This window comes from Sturnira hondurensis, unplaced genomic scaffold (assembly GCF_014824575.4).
Source record: "Sturnira hondurensis isolate 20B ecotype Veracruz unplaced genomic scaffold, ASM1482457v3 Scaffold0006829, whole genome shotgun sequence".
Lineage (NCBI taxonomy): Eukaryota > Metazoa > Chordata > Mammalia > Chiroptera > Phyllostomidae > Sturnira > Sturnira hondurensis.
In genome coordinates, this window is record NW_028079460.1 from 1409947 (window position 1) to 1425330 (window position 15384).

The 15384-nt window shown below is 41.7% G+C and overlaps 1 protein-coding gene across 1 annotated transcript in view; it reads left to right on the forward strand.

Moving 5' to 3' along the window:
- The window catches only part of NUP210L (nucleoporin 210 like), a 121338-nt gene that overhangs the window by 52304 nt on the left and 53650 nt on the right, over nt 1-15384 (forward strand). The window contains exons 14-17 of the mRNA XM_037050703.1: nt 446-591; nt 6456-6677; nt 8184-8357; nt 10872-11064. Of these exons, the coding sequence (XP_036906598.1) occupies nt 446-591; nt 6456-6677; nt 8184-8357; nt 10872-11064 (735 nt within the window). The remainder of the gene's footprint in view (nt 1-445; nt 592-6455; nt 6678-8183; nt 8358-10871; nt 11065-15384) is intronic.

Below are 15384 nucleotides of genomic sequence, written 5' to 3' on the forward strand. Positions count from 1 at the left end.
CACATTTATATTTCTTTGTTCATTCATTTGTCAACTTGAGAAACTCTTCTACATATCTAAACTTTCTTTGATCTCTCCTAGAAATAACCTTGCTGTTTTCTAGGCTCTTAGAATGCTTATAATTTTCTACTAATATTAATTTGCATAAATGTGTACTCTCCTCTTCTAAGCTATATATATAAGCTGTATAATTTGAGGTTAGGATCTTTGTTCAAATTTGTATCCTCACTGTGCGTAGAACTGTGGCTTATGTGATAAATACCTGTTAATGGTAGGATCAGATTTTTATATCAGCTTGGTGCAAACAATTGGGACCTAGTAGTTAGTGTATGAGATCAAGATTTTTTAACAATGTATTAAGATTCTTTTATTTCTGTAGACTAATTTTCTCGGAAACTTACTGCTTATTTGGTTTCCTACTGAAGTCATGCTATTTGATCTGCAGGTATTCAAAGACCTGGGCCAAAGCACTGTTCCAGTACACACATAGCAGCCAGATCTCTGGGTCACACTCTGTTAACAGTGAGTGTAGCTGAATATGAAGAGTACTTGGAAAGCAGCGCTACATTTGCTGCCTACGAACCCCTAAAGGTGAGCTATTTTATGGTAAGGAACTGGCATATCCTTTCATGGACCCCACGATGTCCACTTGGGGCTTTCTGTGATCTCTATTAAAGACCAGTGACGTCTGTGTCCCCTCCCTGCACACCCCCCTCTTTGTAGAGCTACAGCGCTCTCATCAAACCCGAGTATCAGGGGGTTCACCTCCTCATTTTCTGCCGCAGGGATATTTTTAAGTTGTATCAGCAAGTTTTAGATATTTCTCTTTCTCCTTTTTAATGAAGTATAAAATTGTATAGTAAAATGCATATAATACACTAATCTTAAGGTACTATTTAAATTTTTATGTACATACATATTTCTGAATAAGATTTGGTCCCTAAGTATTGATCCATCATACAGTCATACCTTAGTACTTGTCGCTTTAATTTGTCAAACCCTGTACTCATTGCATTTTGATGAGAAAAAACGTTTCAGCACTCAGTGCTTGCTTAGTACTCATTGCACTTGCTAGAACTTGTGTGAGTCACTGTACCGCCCCACGAGAGAAAATGCTTCATCGTATGGTGTTTGTCAGTTTTGGCATTTGTCACCAGTTCCAGAACAAATGAATGACAAGTACCTAGGTACCACAGTACCTCTGGTTCAGAATATAAGTAGATAGAGCCTGGTATGCTTTCTAAAGATTTAATTTCTTCAGGAACTAAAATTGATGTCTGTAAGTTCATGCTGTAGATACTGACAAATCCTAACTTAATCCTCTTGGCATAAGGAGGCACCCATAAGGAAAAAGTTAACACTAATGAAAGAAACAAGGCAAGTTATTAATTTTAAAAGGATAACTTGCTCATTAAAATGTACCTTTTAAATTGGCTTCATTGCACATTGTGCATAAGCATTAAACATGTGGGTTGGGCATATTTCATTTGTTCTTTTTGTGAATTGCCTAAGTTTTTTCTTGCTTTTATCATTATCCATAGCCTTATTTCATATTTATTGTCCACAAATCAGATTTCCTCAGAATAAAAACTATCCTTAAAGGGCCCTGCCTGGTGTAGCTCAGTGGATTGAGTGCGGGCCTGCGAAACACACAATCACGGTTTGGTTCCGGTCAGGGCACACGCCTGGGTCGCGGGCCAGTTCCCGGTGGGGAACTCATGAGGGGCAACCGTGCATTGATGTTTCTCTCCTTCTCTCCTTCCCTTCCTTTCTAAAGATGAATAAATAAAAATCTTTTTTAAAAGTAAGACAATGATTTTCTTTCTCCACCTAGTGCTTTGGTTACATATAATTCCCTTTACTTGATAAAAAAATATGTTCTATCTTTGTTATCAATATTATGTTTCAGTACATGATATAGTTCCCAATTTCTGCTTTTACTATCATGCCATATCATTCAGTTGATCTGATTAGTTTTGAACTATATTTTAGGAGAAAGAAATAATTTTTGTTGCACTTTCTCAGGGAGACCTTCAGTGAAGCCTCTGCTTGTATCAGAGGCTGGGTGGTGCATTGGGTTTGCTCCTCATACCACTAATTATACTCTTTACCTGCTTCAAACCTGTCTCTCCAAGACTGTGAGCGCCACTGTGAGATGCAGCCATATTTTTTTAATTCTTTTTTTTTGAAGATTTAAAAAATTTATTTATCTTTAGAGGGGAAGGGAAAGAGAGAAGGAGAGAAATATCAATGTATGGTTGCCTCTCATGTGTCCCTTGCTGGGAACTGGCCTGCAACCCAGGCATGTGCCCTGACCAGGAATCGAACCGTGATCCCTTGGTTCACAGGCCCTCACTCAATCCACTGAGCCACACCAGCCAGGGCTACAGCCATATTTTTAAATTTACTTTTAAATCATAGTTGACGTGCAATATATATTATATTTCATGCCTGAAATTAATATAATATTGCACGTTAACTATGATTTAAAAGTAAATTTAAAAATATGGCTGCAGCCCTGGCTGGTGTGGCTCAGTGGATTGAGTGAGGGCCTGTGAACCAAGGGATCACGGTTCGATTCCTGGTCAGGGCACATGCCTGGGTTGCAGGCCAGTTCCCAGCAAGGGACACATGAGAGGCAACCGTGCATTGATGTTTCTCTCCTTCTCTCCTTCCCTTCCTTTCTAAAGATGAATAAATAAAAATCTTTTAAAAAAGATCTTTTTTAAAAGATTTTTATTTATTCATCTTTAGAAAGGAAGGGAAGGAGAGAAGGAGAGAAACATCAATGCACGGTTGCCTCTCATGTGTCCCTTGCTGGGAACTGGCCTGCAACCCAGGCATGTGCCCTGACCAGGAATCGAACCGTGATCCCTTGGTTCACAGGCCCTCACTCAATCCACTGAGCCACACCAGCCAGGGCTGCAGCCATATTTTTAAATTTACTTTTAAATCATAGTTAACGTGCAATATTATATTAATTTCAGGCATGAAATATAATGATTAGACACTTTCATACAAGCAGGACCAATAAGATCAAAATAATGGCTTTTTTTAAATAAAGATTTTATTTATTTATGTTTAGGGAGAGGGAAGGGAGGGAGAAAGAAAGGAAGAGAAACATCAATTGATTGCCTCTCAAGTGCCCCCAGTGCACATCCCCAACCTGGGACCTGGCCTGCAACCCAGTCACATGCCCTGAGCTAGAATCCAGCTGGTGAGCTTTTGGTTTGCAGGATGATGCCCAGGGTCAGATGGGCATCATGGATGCCCATGATGGGCATCAGGATGATGCCCAGAGCCAGCTTTTTGTTACTGTGTCACAGTGGGCTATCAATGGGTACATGTTGAATTGAATTACATGTACCTTATTTAACAGGAAACTGCCATTAGACATAAGAATGTTTAATTTCAATCGTGTTCAATGATAAGTATGACTAACTAGTTTAGGCAAGAAATATGCCCTGGCTGGTGTAGCTCAGTGGATTGAGTGCAGGCCTGCGAACCAAAGGATCATGGTTCGATTCCCAGTCAGGGCACATGACTGGGTTGCAGGCAAGTTCCTGGCAGGGGACTCACGAGAGGCAACGATACATTGATATTTCTCTCCTCTCCTTCCCCTCCCCTCTAAGGATAAATAAATAAAATCTTAAAAAAAAAGAATAAGTGTTTATTTAAAAAAAAGAAAGAAATACTAAAGCATGGTTCACTTATATTTTTAGAGTGATTGCTTCAACTCTGTATTTTTAAAAAGATTTTATTTATTTATTGTTAGAGGGGAAGGGAAGGAGAGACGGAAAGAAACATCAATGTATGGTTGCCTCTCGTGAGTCCCCTGCCAGGAACTTGCCTGCAACCCAGTCATGTGCCCTGACTGGGAATCAAACCACGATCCTTTGGTTCACAGGCCCGCACTCAATCCACTGAGCTATGCCAGCCAGGGCTCAACTCTGTATTTTGTTTTGTGATTAGTCACTCTTATAGACACTGTGCCATACAAAAATAATCTACAGTTTGAGAATACTTCATTCTCCTAAAACCTGTTTCCTAATCTATAAATGGGATATAACTGCTCTGTATACCAGAATGAGTAATACCTATCTTGACTACCTTTTTTGTGAGAGATCTTTGAGAAATCCGATGTGTGTATAATGTATAGATGTATTATTTTTATATTTTAAGGCAGATTTTCTTTGGTTCTTCAGTAAAATGTCCATTTAAGCCCTGGCCAGGTGGCTCAGTTGGTTGTAATATTGTCCCGTACACCAAAAGATTGTGGGTCGATTCCTGGTCAGAGCACAGATGAAAGGCAGTTGATTGCTGTTTCTCTCTCTCTCTCTGCATTCCTTTCTAAAATCAACTTTAAGAAAACATATTTTGGGGTAAGGATTTAGAAGAAAAATATTAAAAGTTCCATTTAAAATGCTTACTTAGTATTTATTTATTCAATACCTTTCATACACACAACATTGTACTAAATCCCACTGAGGAATAGAAATTCTTTTTTTAAAATTTGGATATAAGATACTTTCTTCTCTTAAGAAGTTTATATAGGGGACTTCCGGCAGATGGAGGCATAGGTGGAAACACTGTGCCTTCTCCCACAACCAAGTTTGAATACAACAAAGGTTTGGAGAACAAAGATGCAGTCAAAGAACAGAAAATTGAACTACACGGAAGTCCAACAACAACCAACCTTTCATCCGGACTGGTAAAAGGGGTGGAGTCAGCAGCGGAGAGGGAACCGGCAAGGAAGATCCCCCGACCCCAGGCACCCAGACAGCCCCACGTCAGGTGGACCCAGTGAGGGTGCAGGGCAGCAGGCTGCCTGTGGTCACACATTCGCAGGCAGATAAACCAGCAGAGGAGTGAGCAGTGGGACGCATGGACCCAGGCGGCTGCTGAGGCGGCGAGAGGCAGCAGAAGGCAGCAGAGGGAGCCACCATTGCTGTCCTCTGACCCCGCCCACACATACAGCATCACAACCCAGCAACTGAGTGGCCCTGTCCTGGTGAATACCTAGGGCTCTGCTCCTCATACATAACAGGCATGAACAGTCCAAAATATGGCTCAAGAAGAACTCAAAGCCCCAGAGCTGATAACTCTAAGTGACCAAGAAATAGCGAACCTCTCAGATGCACAGTTCTAAATACTGGTGATCAGGATGCTCACAGAACTGGTTGATTTTAGCCACAAATTAGAGGAACATATGAAGGCTAAACTAATTGAAATGAAGGGAAATGCACAGGAAACCAATAGTGATGGAAAGGAAACTGGGACTCAAATCAATGGAATGGACCAGAAGGAAGAACAAAACATCCCACCAGAAAGGAATGAAGAAATGAGAATTCAAAAAAATGAGGAGAGGCTTAGGAACCTCCAGGACATCTTTAAACGTTCCAACATCCGGATTATAGGGGTACCAGAAGGGGGAAAGAAACAGCCACGAGTGGAAAACTTATTTGAACAAATAATAAAGGAGAACTTCCCCAGTCTGGCAAAGGAAATAGACTTCCAGGAAATCCAGGAAGCTCAGAGAGTGCCAAAGAAGTTGGACCCAAGAAGGAACACACCAAGGCACATCATAATTACATTAGCCAAGATTAAAATGAAGGAGAGAATCCTAGAAGCAGCAAGAGATAAGGGGACAGTCACCTACAAAGGAGTACCCATCAGACTGTCAGTGGATTTCTCAAAAGAGACCTTACAGGCAAGAAGGGGCTGGAAAGAAGTATTCCAAGTCATGAAATCCAAAGACCTACAGCCAAGATTGCTCTACCCAGCAAAGCTTTCATTTAGAATGGAAGGACAGACAAAGTGCTTCTCAGATAAGATCAAATTCAAGGAGTTCATCATCACCAAGCCATTATTATATGAAATGTTAAAGGGACTTATCTAAGAAAAAGAAGATGAAAAATATGAACAGTGAAAGGACAGCAAACACACAGTTATTAACAACCACACCTAAAACAAAAGCAAACCAAGAGGACAGCTAGATCAGGAGCAGAACACAAGAAATTAAGATCACATGAAGGGTTAGCAATGGGAGTGGGAGGAGGAGAAGGGGGAAGAAGGTACAGAGAATAAGTAGCGTAGATGGTAAGTAGAAAATAGATGGAGGGAGGGCAAGAATAGTATGGGAAATGTAGAAGCTAAAGAACTTGAGACAGTGGACATAAACTAAAGGGGGGGAATGGTGGGGGAGCAGATGTACAGGGTGGAGGGAAATGAAGGAGGGGAATAGGACGACTGTAATGGCATAGTCCATAAAATATATTTTTAAAAATTAGTACAGAGTTTGAGAAGCATTCAAAGTACAAGGCATGATGTATATGTTTCTTAGTTTGGGAAATAAGTCTAATGTCATTTTCAGCAGAGTGGATAACCAGTTTTTCACTTTAAAAACTGTTGCATTCCCTAACCAATCAAAGATTAATTTCTTTAAATGTCATCAGGCTGTAAACCCTGTTGAAGTGGCATTGGTGACATGGCAGTCTGTCAAAGAAGTGGTGTTTGAAGGGGGTCCTCGGCCATGGATTCTGGAGCCTTCCCATTTCTTTTCGGAGCTGAGCATGGAAAAGACAGAAAAAATTGAAATAACACAAGTCCGGCCACCAGCGAAGACAAAACAGAACCAGTATACCTACCGGGTACAGTGCTTGGATTTAGGGGAACAAGTAAGAAAATGATATTTTTCTAGCATTTCTTTTAGCAATATTAATTCCAACCTTTTGTGCTTCCAGCCATTCCTTTTCAGATTCAAGTTTAGGTTATGGACTCCATAATTCTAATTATTGATTAAAGGATCTTTTTTTAAACCTTACCATCCTTTAAATATACCCAAAGTTTTTGGTTTGCTCACCTGAGGATTCTAATAGTTCACTAACTATAAGGTTCAAGATCTTTTTGTAGTAATGAGCTTATTTCAATTACTTTAGCACTATGATTTATTTTCTTGTTGTCTAGACTGAAAGGCATATGGTTTTCCACCTCCAAAGAATGTGAGGAAGGAAAACTTACTATGGTTAGCAATTTTGAAGAAACAGCTTTGTGCTGATAAGAGTAACAAGTGAGTCCTGGCTGGCGTAGCTCAGTGGATTGAGCACGGGCCTGTGAACCACAGGATCGAGGTTCGATTCCCAGTCAGGGCACATGCCTGGGTTGCAGGCCAGTTCCCAGTGGAGGACGCACGAGAAGCAACCATACATTGATGTTTCTCTCCTTCTCTCCTTCCCTTCTCCTCTAAAGAGAAATAAATAAATCTTAAAAGAAATAAAAAAAAGAAGAAAAAATTTTTTAAAAGAGTAACAAGTGTGTTGCTCTTTATGAGTTGAATTAGTTTTGATTATTTTGAGAGGTAGCTATGGATCTATCCACAGCTGTGCCCTGCTTCTGTCAAAACCAGTGTATTTTCACTGTGGCTCAGTCAGTTGGGCGCTGTGCTGCAACGTGAAAGTTTGCCAGTTCAGGGCTCAGTCTGGGTTGTGGCTTCAGCCCCCCGAGGGGCATGTATGAGAGGCAACATACTGATGTTTCTCTCACATCAGCGTATATCTCCCTCCCTTTGCCTCTCTAGGAATAAATAAATAAAAGTCTTAAAAAAAAACAGTAACAAAGGTTTACAGTTTGACTAGTACTGAGAATGCACTGTATGGCTATGAAACACAGCCCAGCTACACAGGCTAACAGGACTATCAGTTATGACTTTAACTTAAGATCTATGTTACTATCAGTTGAGCTTCTTTTTAATATCTCCACTGAACTTTATTGTGTGTATGGCTAGGTGTTAGTAATTTCAGGCCTAATTACCCTACTTTGAAGCTTAACTTCTTTTTGTGTCCACATTCTGTTATTCATTAGTATTGCTACCAGAGACAAGTTGAAACAGAAATTAATGTTTCTACTCTTTACCAACTGGTAACAAAAGATGTGGTATAGGAAAAGACTTAAGTAATTGGTCAGTTATACTTTGTTAATGTTCCTTTTGTCTTCAAATTTCCGTAATACTCTTGTTTCTCTTAGCACCGATAATTAAGAACTATAATGTCTTTAAGGAATTTGCCTGATTATGATGTCCAAAGGGACTTCATACCAGAATCTGAATAGCCCTGACACATTTAGATTGACACAGTGATGTCAAGCATCTACCCACCATTATCTCTTGCTCTGGTGTTTCTTTAAAGGTTCTGACATTTCAAGTTGGAAATCACCCAGGTGTCCTGAACCCTAGTCCAGCTGTAGAGGTTGTGCAGGTGCACTTCATATGTGCCCATCCTGCCAGCATGTCAGTAACCCCTGTATATAGGGTGCCAGCTGGTGCCCAGCCATGTCCTCTGCCACAGCATAGCAAACAACTGGTAAGTACAGTGTTTAGATAACTTGTACTTTTGTCTTCCATGCTGTAGAGATAAATGGTCTGAAATAACCTTTTGTCATATTTTTAAAATATATTTTATTGATTATACCATTACAGTTGTTCTATTCCCCCCCTTCTTTTCCCTCCACCCTGCACACTCCCTCCCCCACCATTCCCCCCTTTAGTTTATGACCACGTGTCTCAAGTTCTTTAGATTCTATATTTCCCCTACTATTCTTGCCCTCCCCCCTGTCTATTTTCTGCCTACTGTCTATGCTATTTTCTGTACCTTCTCCCCCCTGTCCTCCTCCCACTCCCCTGTTGCTAACCCTCCATGTGTTCTTCATTTCTATGGTTCTGCTCCTGATCTAGCTGTCCTCTTGGTTTGCTTTTGTTTTAGGTGTGGTTGTTAATAACTGTGAGTTTGCTGTCCTTTCACTGTTCATATTTTTCATCTTCTTTTTCTTATATAAGTCCCTTTAGCATTTCATATAATAAGGGCTTGGTGATGATGAACTCCTTGAACTTGACCTTATCTGAGAAGCACTTTATCTGTCCTTCCATTCTAAATGAAAGTTTTGCTGGATAAAGCAATCTTGGCTGTAGGTCTTTGGATTTCATGACTTGGAATACTTCTTTCCAGCCCCTTCTTGCCTGTAAGGTCTCTTTTGAGAAATCCGCTGACAGTCTGATGGGTACTCCTTTGTAGGTGACTGTCCCCTTATCTCTTGCTGCTTCTAGGATTCTCTCCTTCATTTTAATCTTGGCTAATGTAATTATGATGTGCCTTGGTGTGTTCCTTCTTGGGTCCAACTTCTTTGGCACTCTCTGAGCTTCCTGGATTTCCTGGAAGTCTATTTCCTTTGCCAGACTGGGGAATTTCTCCTTTATTATTTGTTCAAATAAGTTTTCCACTCGTGGCTGTTCCTCTTCCCCTTCTGGTACCCCTATAATTTGGATGTTGGAACATTTAAAGATGTCCTGGAGGTTCCTAAGCCTCTCCTCATTGTTTTGAATTCTCATTTCTTCATTCTTTTCTGGTTGGATGTTTTGTTCTTCCTTCTGGTCCACTCCCTTGATCTGAGTCCCAGTTTCCTTTCCATCACTATTGGTTTCCTGTGCATTTCCCTTCATTTCAATTAGTTTAGCCTTCATATGTTCCTCTAATTTGTGGCTAAAATCAACCAGTTCTGTGAGCATCCTGATCACCAGTATTTTGAACTGTGCATCTGAGAGGTTCGCTATTTCTTGGTCACTTAGAGTTATCAGCTCTGGGGCTTTGAGTTCTTCTTGAGCCATATTTTGGACTGTTCGTGCCTGTTATGTATGAGGAGCAGAGCCCTAGGTATTCACCAGGGCAGGGCCACTCAGTTGCTGGGTTGTGATGCTGTATGTGTGGGCGGGGTCAGAGGACAGCAATGGCGGTCCCTTTGCCATCTCCCGCCTCCAGGGCCACACAGTCCGTCCCACTGCACACGAATGTGGGACCATGGTCAGCCTGCCGCCTTGTGCATCACTGGATTCACCACTGGGGGCTGCGTGGTCTGTATCACTGCTCACTCCTGTGCTGGTTTATCTGTGCACAAACGTGTGACCGCAGTCAACCTGACCTGTACCCTTACTGGGTTCTCGATGGTACTCCGGCTGCCTGCGCACCTGGGTGAGGGGATCTTTCCTGCCTGATCCTGCTCCACTGCTGGCTCCACCCCTCTTACCGGTCCAGTTGAACGATTTGTCGTTTTCAGACCTACGTATAGTTTAATTTTCTGTTCTTTGGCTGCGTCTTTGTTTACTAAACCTTTGTTGTATTCAAACTTGGTTGTGGGAGAAGGCACAGTGTTTCCACCTACACCTCCATCTTGGCAGAAGTCCCCCTTTTGTCATGTTAAAGTTAGGGAAACTGTGTTGTTATTCATTCTCTGGAAGTGTCTGAGAAGACATGATTGAACTAGGCCAGAATTGGCTGTGCTGAGTGACACAGTGACTCAGTGACTTTGCTTATAGTACTTAGCTTGTAATTATTGGCAATAGACAATTGAGATCTCTCTAACTTCCAAATAGTTTTGCCAATTTTCTTCCTTACCAAATATTTTATTAGCATTATCAATAAGTAATAATATTTACTTCTCCAAATCCACCATGAAGAATAATGATACCCAATGACATAGTTAGTAGGTCAGCAACTTAGGAGAATATTCCCTTTCTCAGGAAAGGCATGTTGAAATATTTAGGGTAGTGTGCCATGATTCCTGTGTAATTTCATGAAACACACACACACACACACACACACACGGAGGGCGAGAAAGTAGAGGGAGAGATAGAGAAAGCAAATGGTGATTCCAGATGAATGGTGTATAGGTATTCATTATCCATTCTTTCAACACATTTGGAGATTTGAAAATTGTCAAAGAATGAAACTGGGATAAACGTAATCCCCCTGGCTTCAGGGTTAGTTCATCAAGCCTCTTAAGATATTGTTTTTGTTTTTCTTTTCTTTCTTTTTATTTTAACACAGATTCCTGTATCAAGCCTAAGGGACACAGTCCTGGAACTGGCAGTGTTTGATCAACAAAGTAGAAAGTTTGATAATTTCAGTTCACTAATGCTGGAATGGAAATCTTCAAATGAAACACTAGCTCATTTCGAAAATTATAATTCAGTGGAGATGGTAGCAAAAGATGATGACAGTGGGCAGACCCGACTACATGGTATTCTGAAAATTTATGAGTGTTTTCTTATACCTGTTAAGTAGTTCTGCATTAAGTTTTTCCATATGGGCGATGGTTTATTTCAGATTTTTTCCATATCTCACCTTCCATCTTTGATCTTAGTATTTTTTTTTTATGTAAAGGTAGATTTCCTTGTTTGCCAAGCTCAGATCTAGGGTCCAATATTTCTTGCAAGAACATAAAATTAAATTAATTTGATTGCCATTATCAAATTAAATATATTGACTGCCATTCTTTGCATAATATTATGGAAATATTATTCATTTGTCAGCCAATATTTATTTAATGGCATATAAGACTGTGTGCCAGGCACTTGGAGATATAGTAGTAATGAAGCAGTCATAGCCTCTGCTTTCACAGGCTTACAGTCTAATTGGTGAAGCCAGACTTTAATCATTATATTCATGTTAGTGTTTTGAAGGGCAAACATGGGGTGCTTGAAGAGCTTATAACAGGAGAACCTAACTTAGTTTAGAACAGAAAAGGCTACCCTGAAAAAGTAGCATACATACTGAGACCTGAGGGGATGTTGGAAAGAGAAAACAGAAAAAAAATGAGCTGAATAAGGTAAGTGAGACTGACTTAAAGAGGGGACAAGAGTCACTAGATGAGACTTCTGGCCAAGATGGAGGTGTAAGTAGACACACTGTGCCTCCTCACACAACCAAAACTAAGGACAACAAAATTTTAGAAACAAAAAAATAACCAGAACTGACAAAATTGAATTATACTGAAGTCCGACAACAGCGAACCATATATCTAGACCGGTAAGAGGGGTGGAGTCGGTGGCTGGTGGAAGGGGTCGCAGCAGGAAAAAGCGTTGGCTGCCTGACCCACCCAGGTGTGCAAGTGGTGGCTGGCAGATCCCAGGCATGGGGTGGCAATGGGCAGACCCAGTGAGGTGTGCAAGGTGGCTAGCTGACCATGGTCACACATTAGTGCTCAGATAAACCAGGTGAAAATGGGCAGCGAGACAGACCTTACAACCCAGGGCCCCAGCACCAGGAAATAAAGCCTAAAAGTAACAATTGAAAATACTTGTGGGGGTTAAGGTGCTGGGAGAGACTCCCAGCCCCACCAGAGTGTTCGTTGGAGAGACCCACAGAGCCCTAGAATGTACACAAGACCACTCACCCAGGAATCAGCACCAGAGGGCCCAATTTGCTTGTGGGAAGTGGCAGAAGGGACTGAAATCCATCAGAGAATGGAGCAAACACCATTGTTCCCTCTCTGACCCTGCCCCCACATACAACATCACAACCCAGCAAACCGGGTTGCCCCACCCTGGTGAACACCTAAGGCTCTGCCACTCACTATGTAACAGGCTCGACCAGACCAAAAAAAAATGGCTTAAACAGAAAAACAGATCAAAGTCCCAGAGCCAATACTTCTAAGCGACCAAGAGATAGCAAACCTATCAGATGCAGAGTTCAAAGCCCTGGTGATCAGGATGCTCACAGAACTGGTTGATTTTTGTCACAAATTAGATGAAAAAATGAAAGCTACACTAATTGAAATGAAGCAAAATGCACAGGGAACTAATAGTGATGGGAAGAAAATTGGGACTCTAATCAATGGAGTGGACCAGAAGGAAGAAAGAAACAACCAAACAGAAAAGAGTTAAGAAACAAGAATTCAAAAAAATGAAGAGAGGCTTAGGAACCTCCAGGACACCTTTAAACATTCCAACATCTGAATTATAGGGGTACCAGAAGGGGAAGAGGAAGAGCAACAAGTGGGAAATTTATTTGAACAAATAATAAAGAACTTCCCCAGTCTGGCAAAGGAAATAGACTTCCAAGAAGTCCAGGCAGCTCGAGAGTCCCAACGAAGTTGGACCCAAGGAGGAACACACCAAGGCACATCATAATTGCATTAGCCAAGACTAAAATGAAAGAGAGAGTTCTAGAAGCAGCAAGAGATAAGGGGACAGTCACCTACAAAGGAGTTCCCATCAGGCTGTCAGCTGATTTCTCAGAAGAGACTTTGCGGGCAAGAGGGGGCTGGAAAGTATTCCCAGTCATGAAAGGCAAAGACCTACATCCAAGATTGTTCTGTCCAGCAAATGGTTTAATGGGTTTCATTTAGAATGGAAGGGCAGATAAAGTGCTTCTCAGATAAGGTCAAAGGAGTTCGTCATCACCAAGCCCTTATTATATGAAATGTTAAAGGGACTTATCTAAGGAAAAGAAGGTAAAACACGAACAGTAGAAAGACAGCAAACTCACAGATACTAACAACCACACCTAAAACACACTTAGTCCAAACTAAGTGAACAACTAGAACAGGAACAGAACCACAGAAATGGAGATCACAAGGAGGGTAAGCAACAGGGGAGTTGGAGGAGGAGAAGGGGGGAGAAGGTACAGAGAATAAGTAGCATAGATGATAGGTAGAAAATAGACAGGGGAGGGCAAGAATAGTATGGGAAATATAGAATCTAAAGAACTTGTGACACATGGACATGAACTAAAGGGGGGAATGTGGGTGGGAGAGGGTATGCAGGGTAGAGGGGCAAAAATGGGACAAGTGTAATAGCATAATCAATAAAATATATTTTTAAAAAAGTCACTAATGAGGTCCTAAGAGGACAGCAGGGCCTCATGTGCAATCTTTCATCTAGCCGTTTGCTAATGTCCAGTGCACAAAGCAAGCCACCTGGCCAAAAGCAGAGTCAAGGTGGGTGAGAACCACTCCAGGGCACAGATAGGATTGCAGTGGTTGGTTTCCCTCTCAGTTGCTGTACTAAGCTGTGGGTTTCTTTGAAGCAAAGTGTTACCAATATGTTGTTTTCTTCATCTCTGCATCCTAATTACCTGGCATACTACCTAGTATATAGTAGGCCCTTAATAAATCTTTGTTGAATAAATAAATGAATGAGTGGACGAAGCATCATGAGAAAGTGCTTCAAAGACTTAGGCACGATCGTCGTGGGTTGAGGATAAAGTAACTGACCTACGTAAAGTGGCAGATTCACGTTAGTGAAGTTTTTTTAAAAAATGGAAAATACCCTGACTGGTGTGGCTCAGTGGATTGAGTGCTGGCCTGAGAACTAAAGGGCTGCTGGTTCTATTCCCAGTCTGGTTCAATTCCCAGAACCTGCGTGGGTTGCAGGCCAGGTTCCTGGTGCGGGGCATGTGAGAGGCAACCACACACTGATGTTTCTCTCCCTCTTTTTCTCAAAAAAAAAAAAATAGGGAAAACAAAGTGAAGCAGGGTCAGATTATAGAGGGCTTCAAAATTAGTGTAAGGAGTTTGAATTGTTCTAGTAGGAATAGTTAGCCATTTTAAAATTTTTGAGTAAGGAACTGATGTGCCATTTACATATATAAAACAGTTTAGAAGAGTAAAAGTTCCCAAAGGACTATCTCTTTATATCTCACTTTCATTTTTAAATTAAACAAAAATGTCCTCATACATTGTTGTCAGCCTATTTTTGGACTCACAGACCATCAGAGCTGGAGAGACTTAGATTTGGCCTGGCCTAACCCCTCATTTAGTAAAGGAATTAAAAAATTAAGTGGTTGGGACTTCCGCCAAGATGGAGGCATAGGTGGAAACACTGTGCCTTCTCCCACAACCAAGTTTGAATACAACAAAGGTTTGGAGAAACAAAGACACAACCAAAGGACAGAAAATTGANACAACTAAGGTTTGGAGAACAAAGACACAGCCAAAGGACAGAAAATTGAATTATACGGAAGTCCGACTACATCTAACCATTCAACGGGGACGGTAGGAGGGGCAGAGCCAGCAGCGGAGCAGGGTCGGGCAGGAAAGATCCCCAGACCTAGGTGCACAGTCAGCCCGGACCCAGTCGGGGTGTGGGGCAGACTGACCTCGATCGCACATTCACGCACAGTGAGACGGACCATGCAGGCCCCAGGGGGTGAGGGCTGACGGCGGTGGCACATTCGCGTGCAGTGGGACAAAACGCGTAGGCCCAGTGGGGTGGCAGCTGCAGCACCTGTGGGGGCCGCAGCTGGAGGCGGCAGACAGGACGCCATAGTTCCTCGTTGACCCCACCCCCACATACAGCGTCACAACCCAGCAACTTAGTTGCCCTGCTCTGGTGAACACCTAGGGCTTCAATCCTGCTACAGAACAGGCACAAACAGCCCAAAAGATGGTGCAAGAAGAACTCAAAGTCCCAGAGCCGATAACTCTCAGTGACCGAGAAATTGCCAGCCTCTCAGAAGCACAATTCAAGACATTGTTTATCAGGATGCTAACAGAACTGGTTGATTATAGTCACAAATTAGAGGAACATATGAAGGCTAAACTAATTGAAATGAAGGG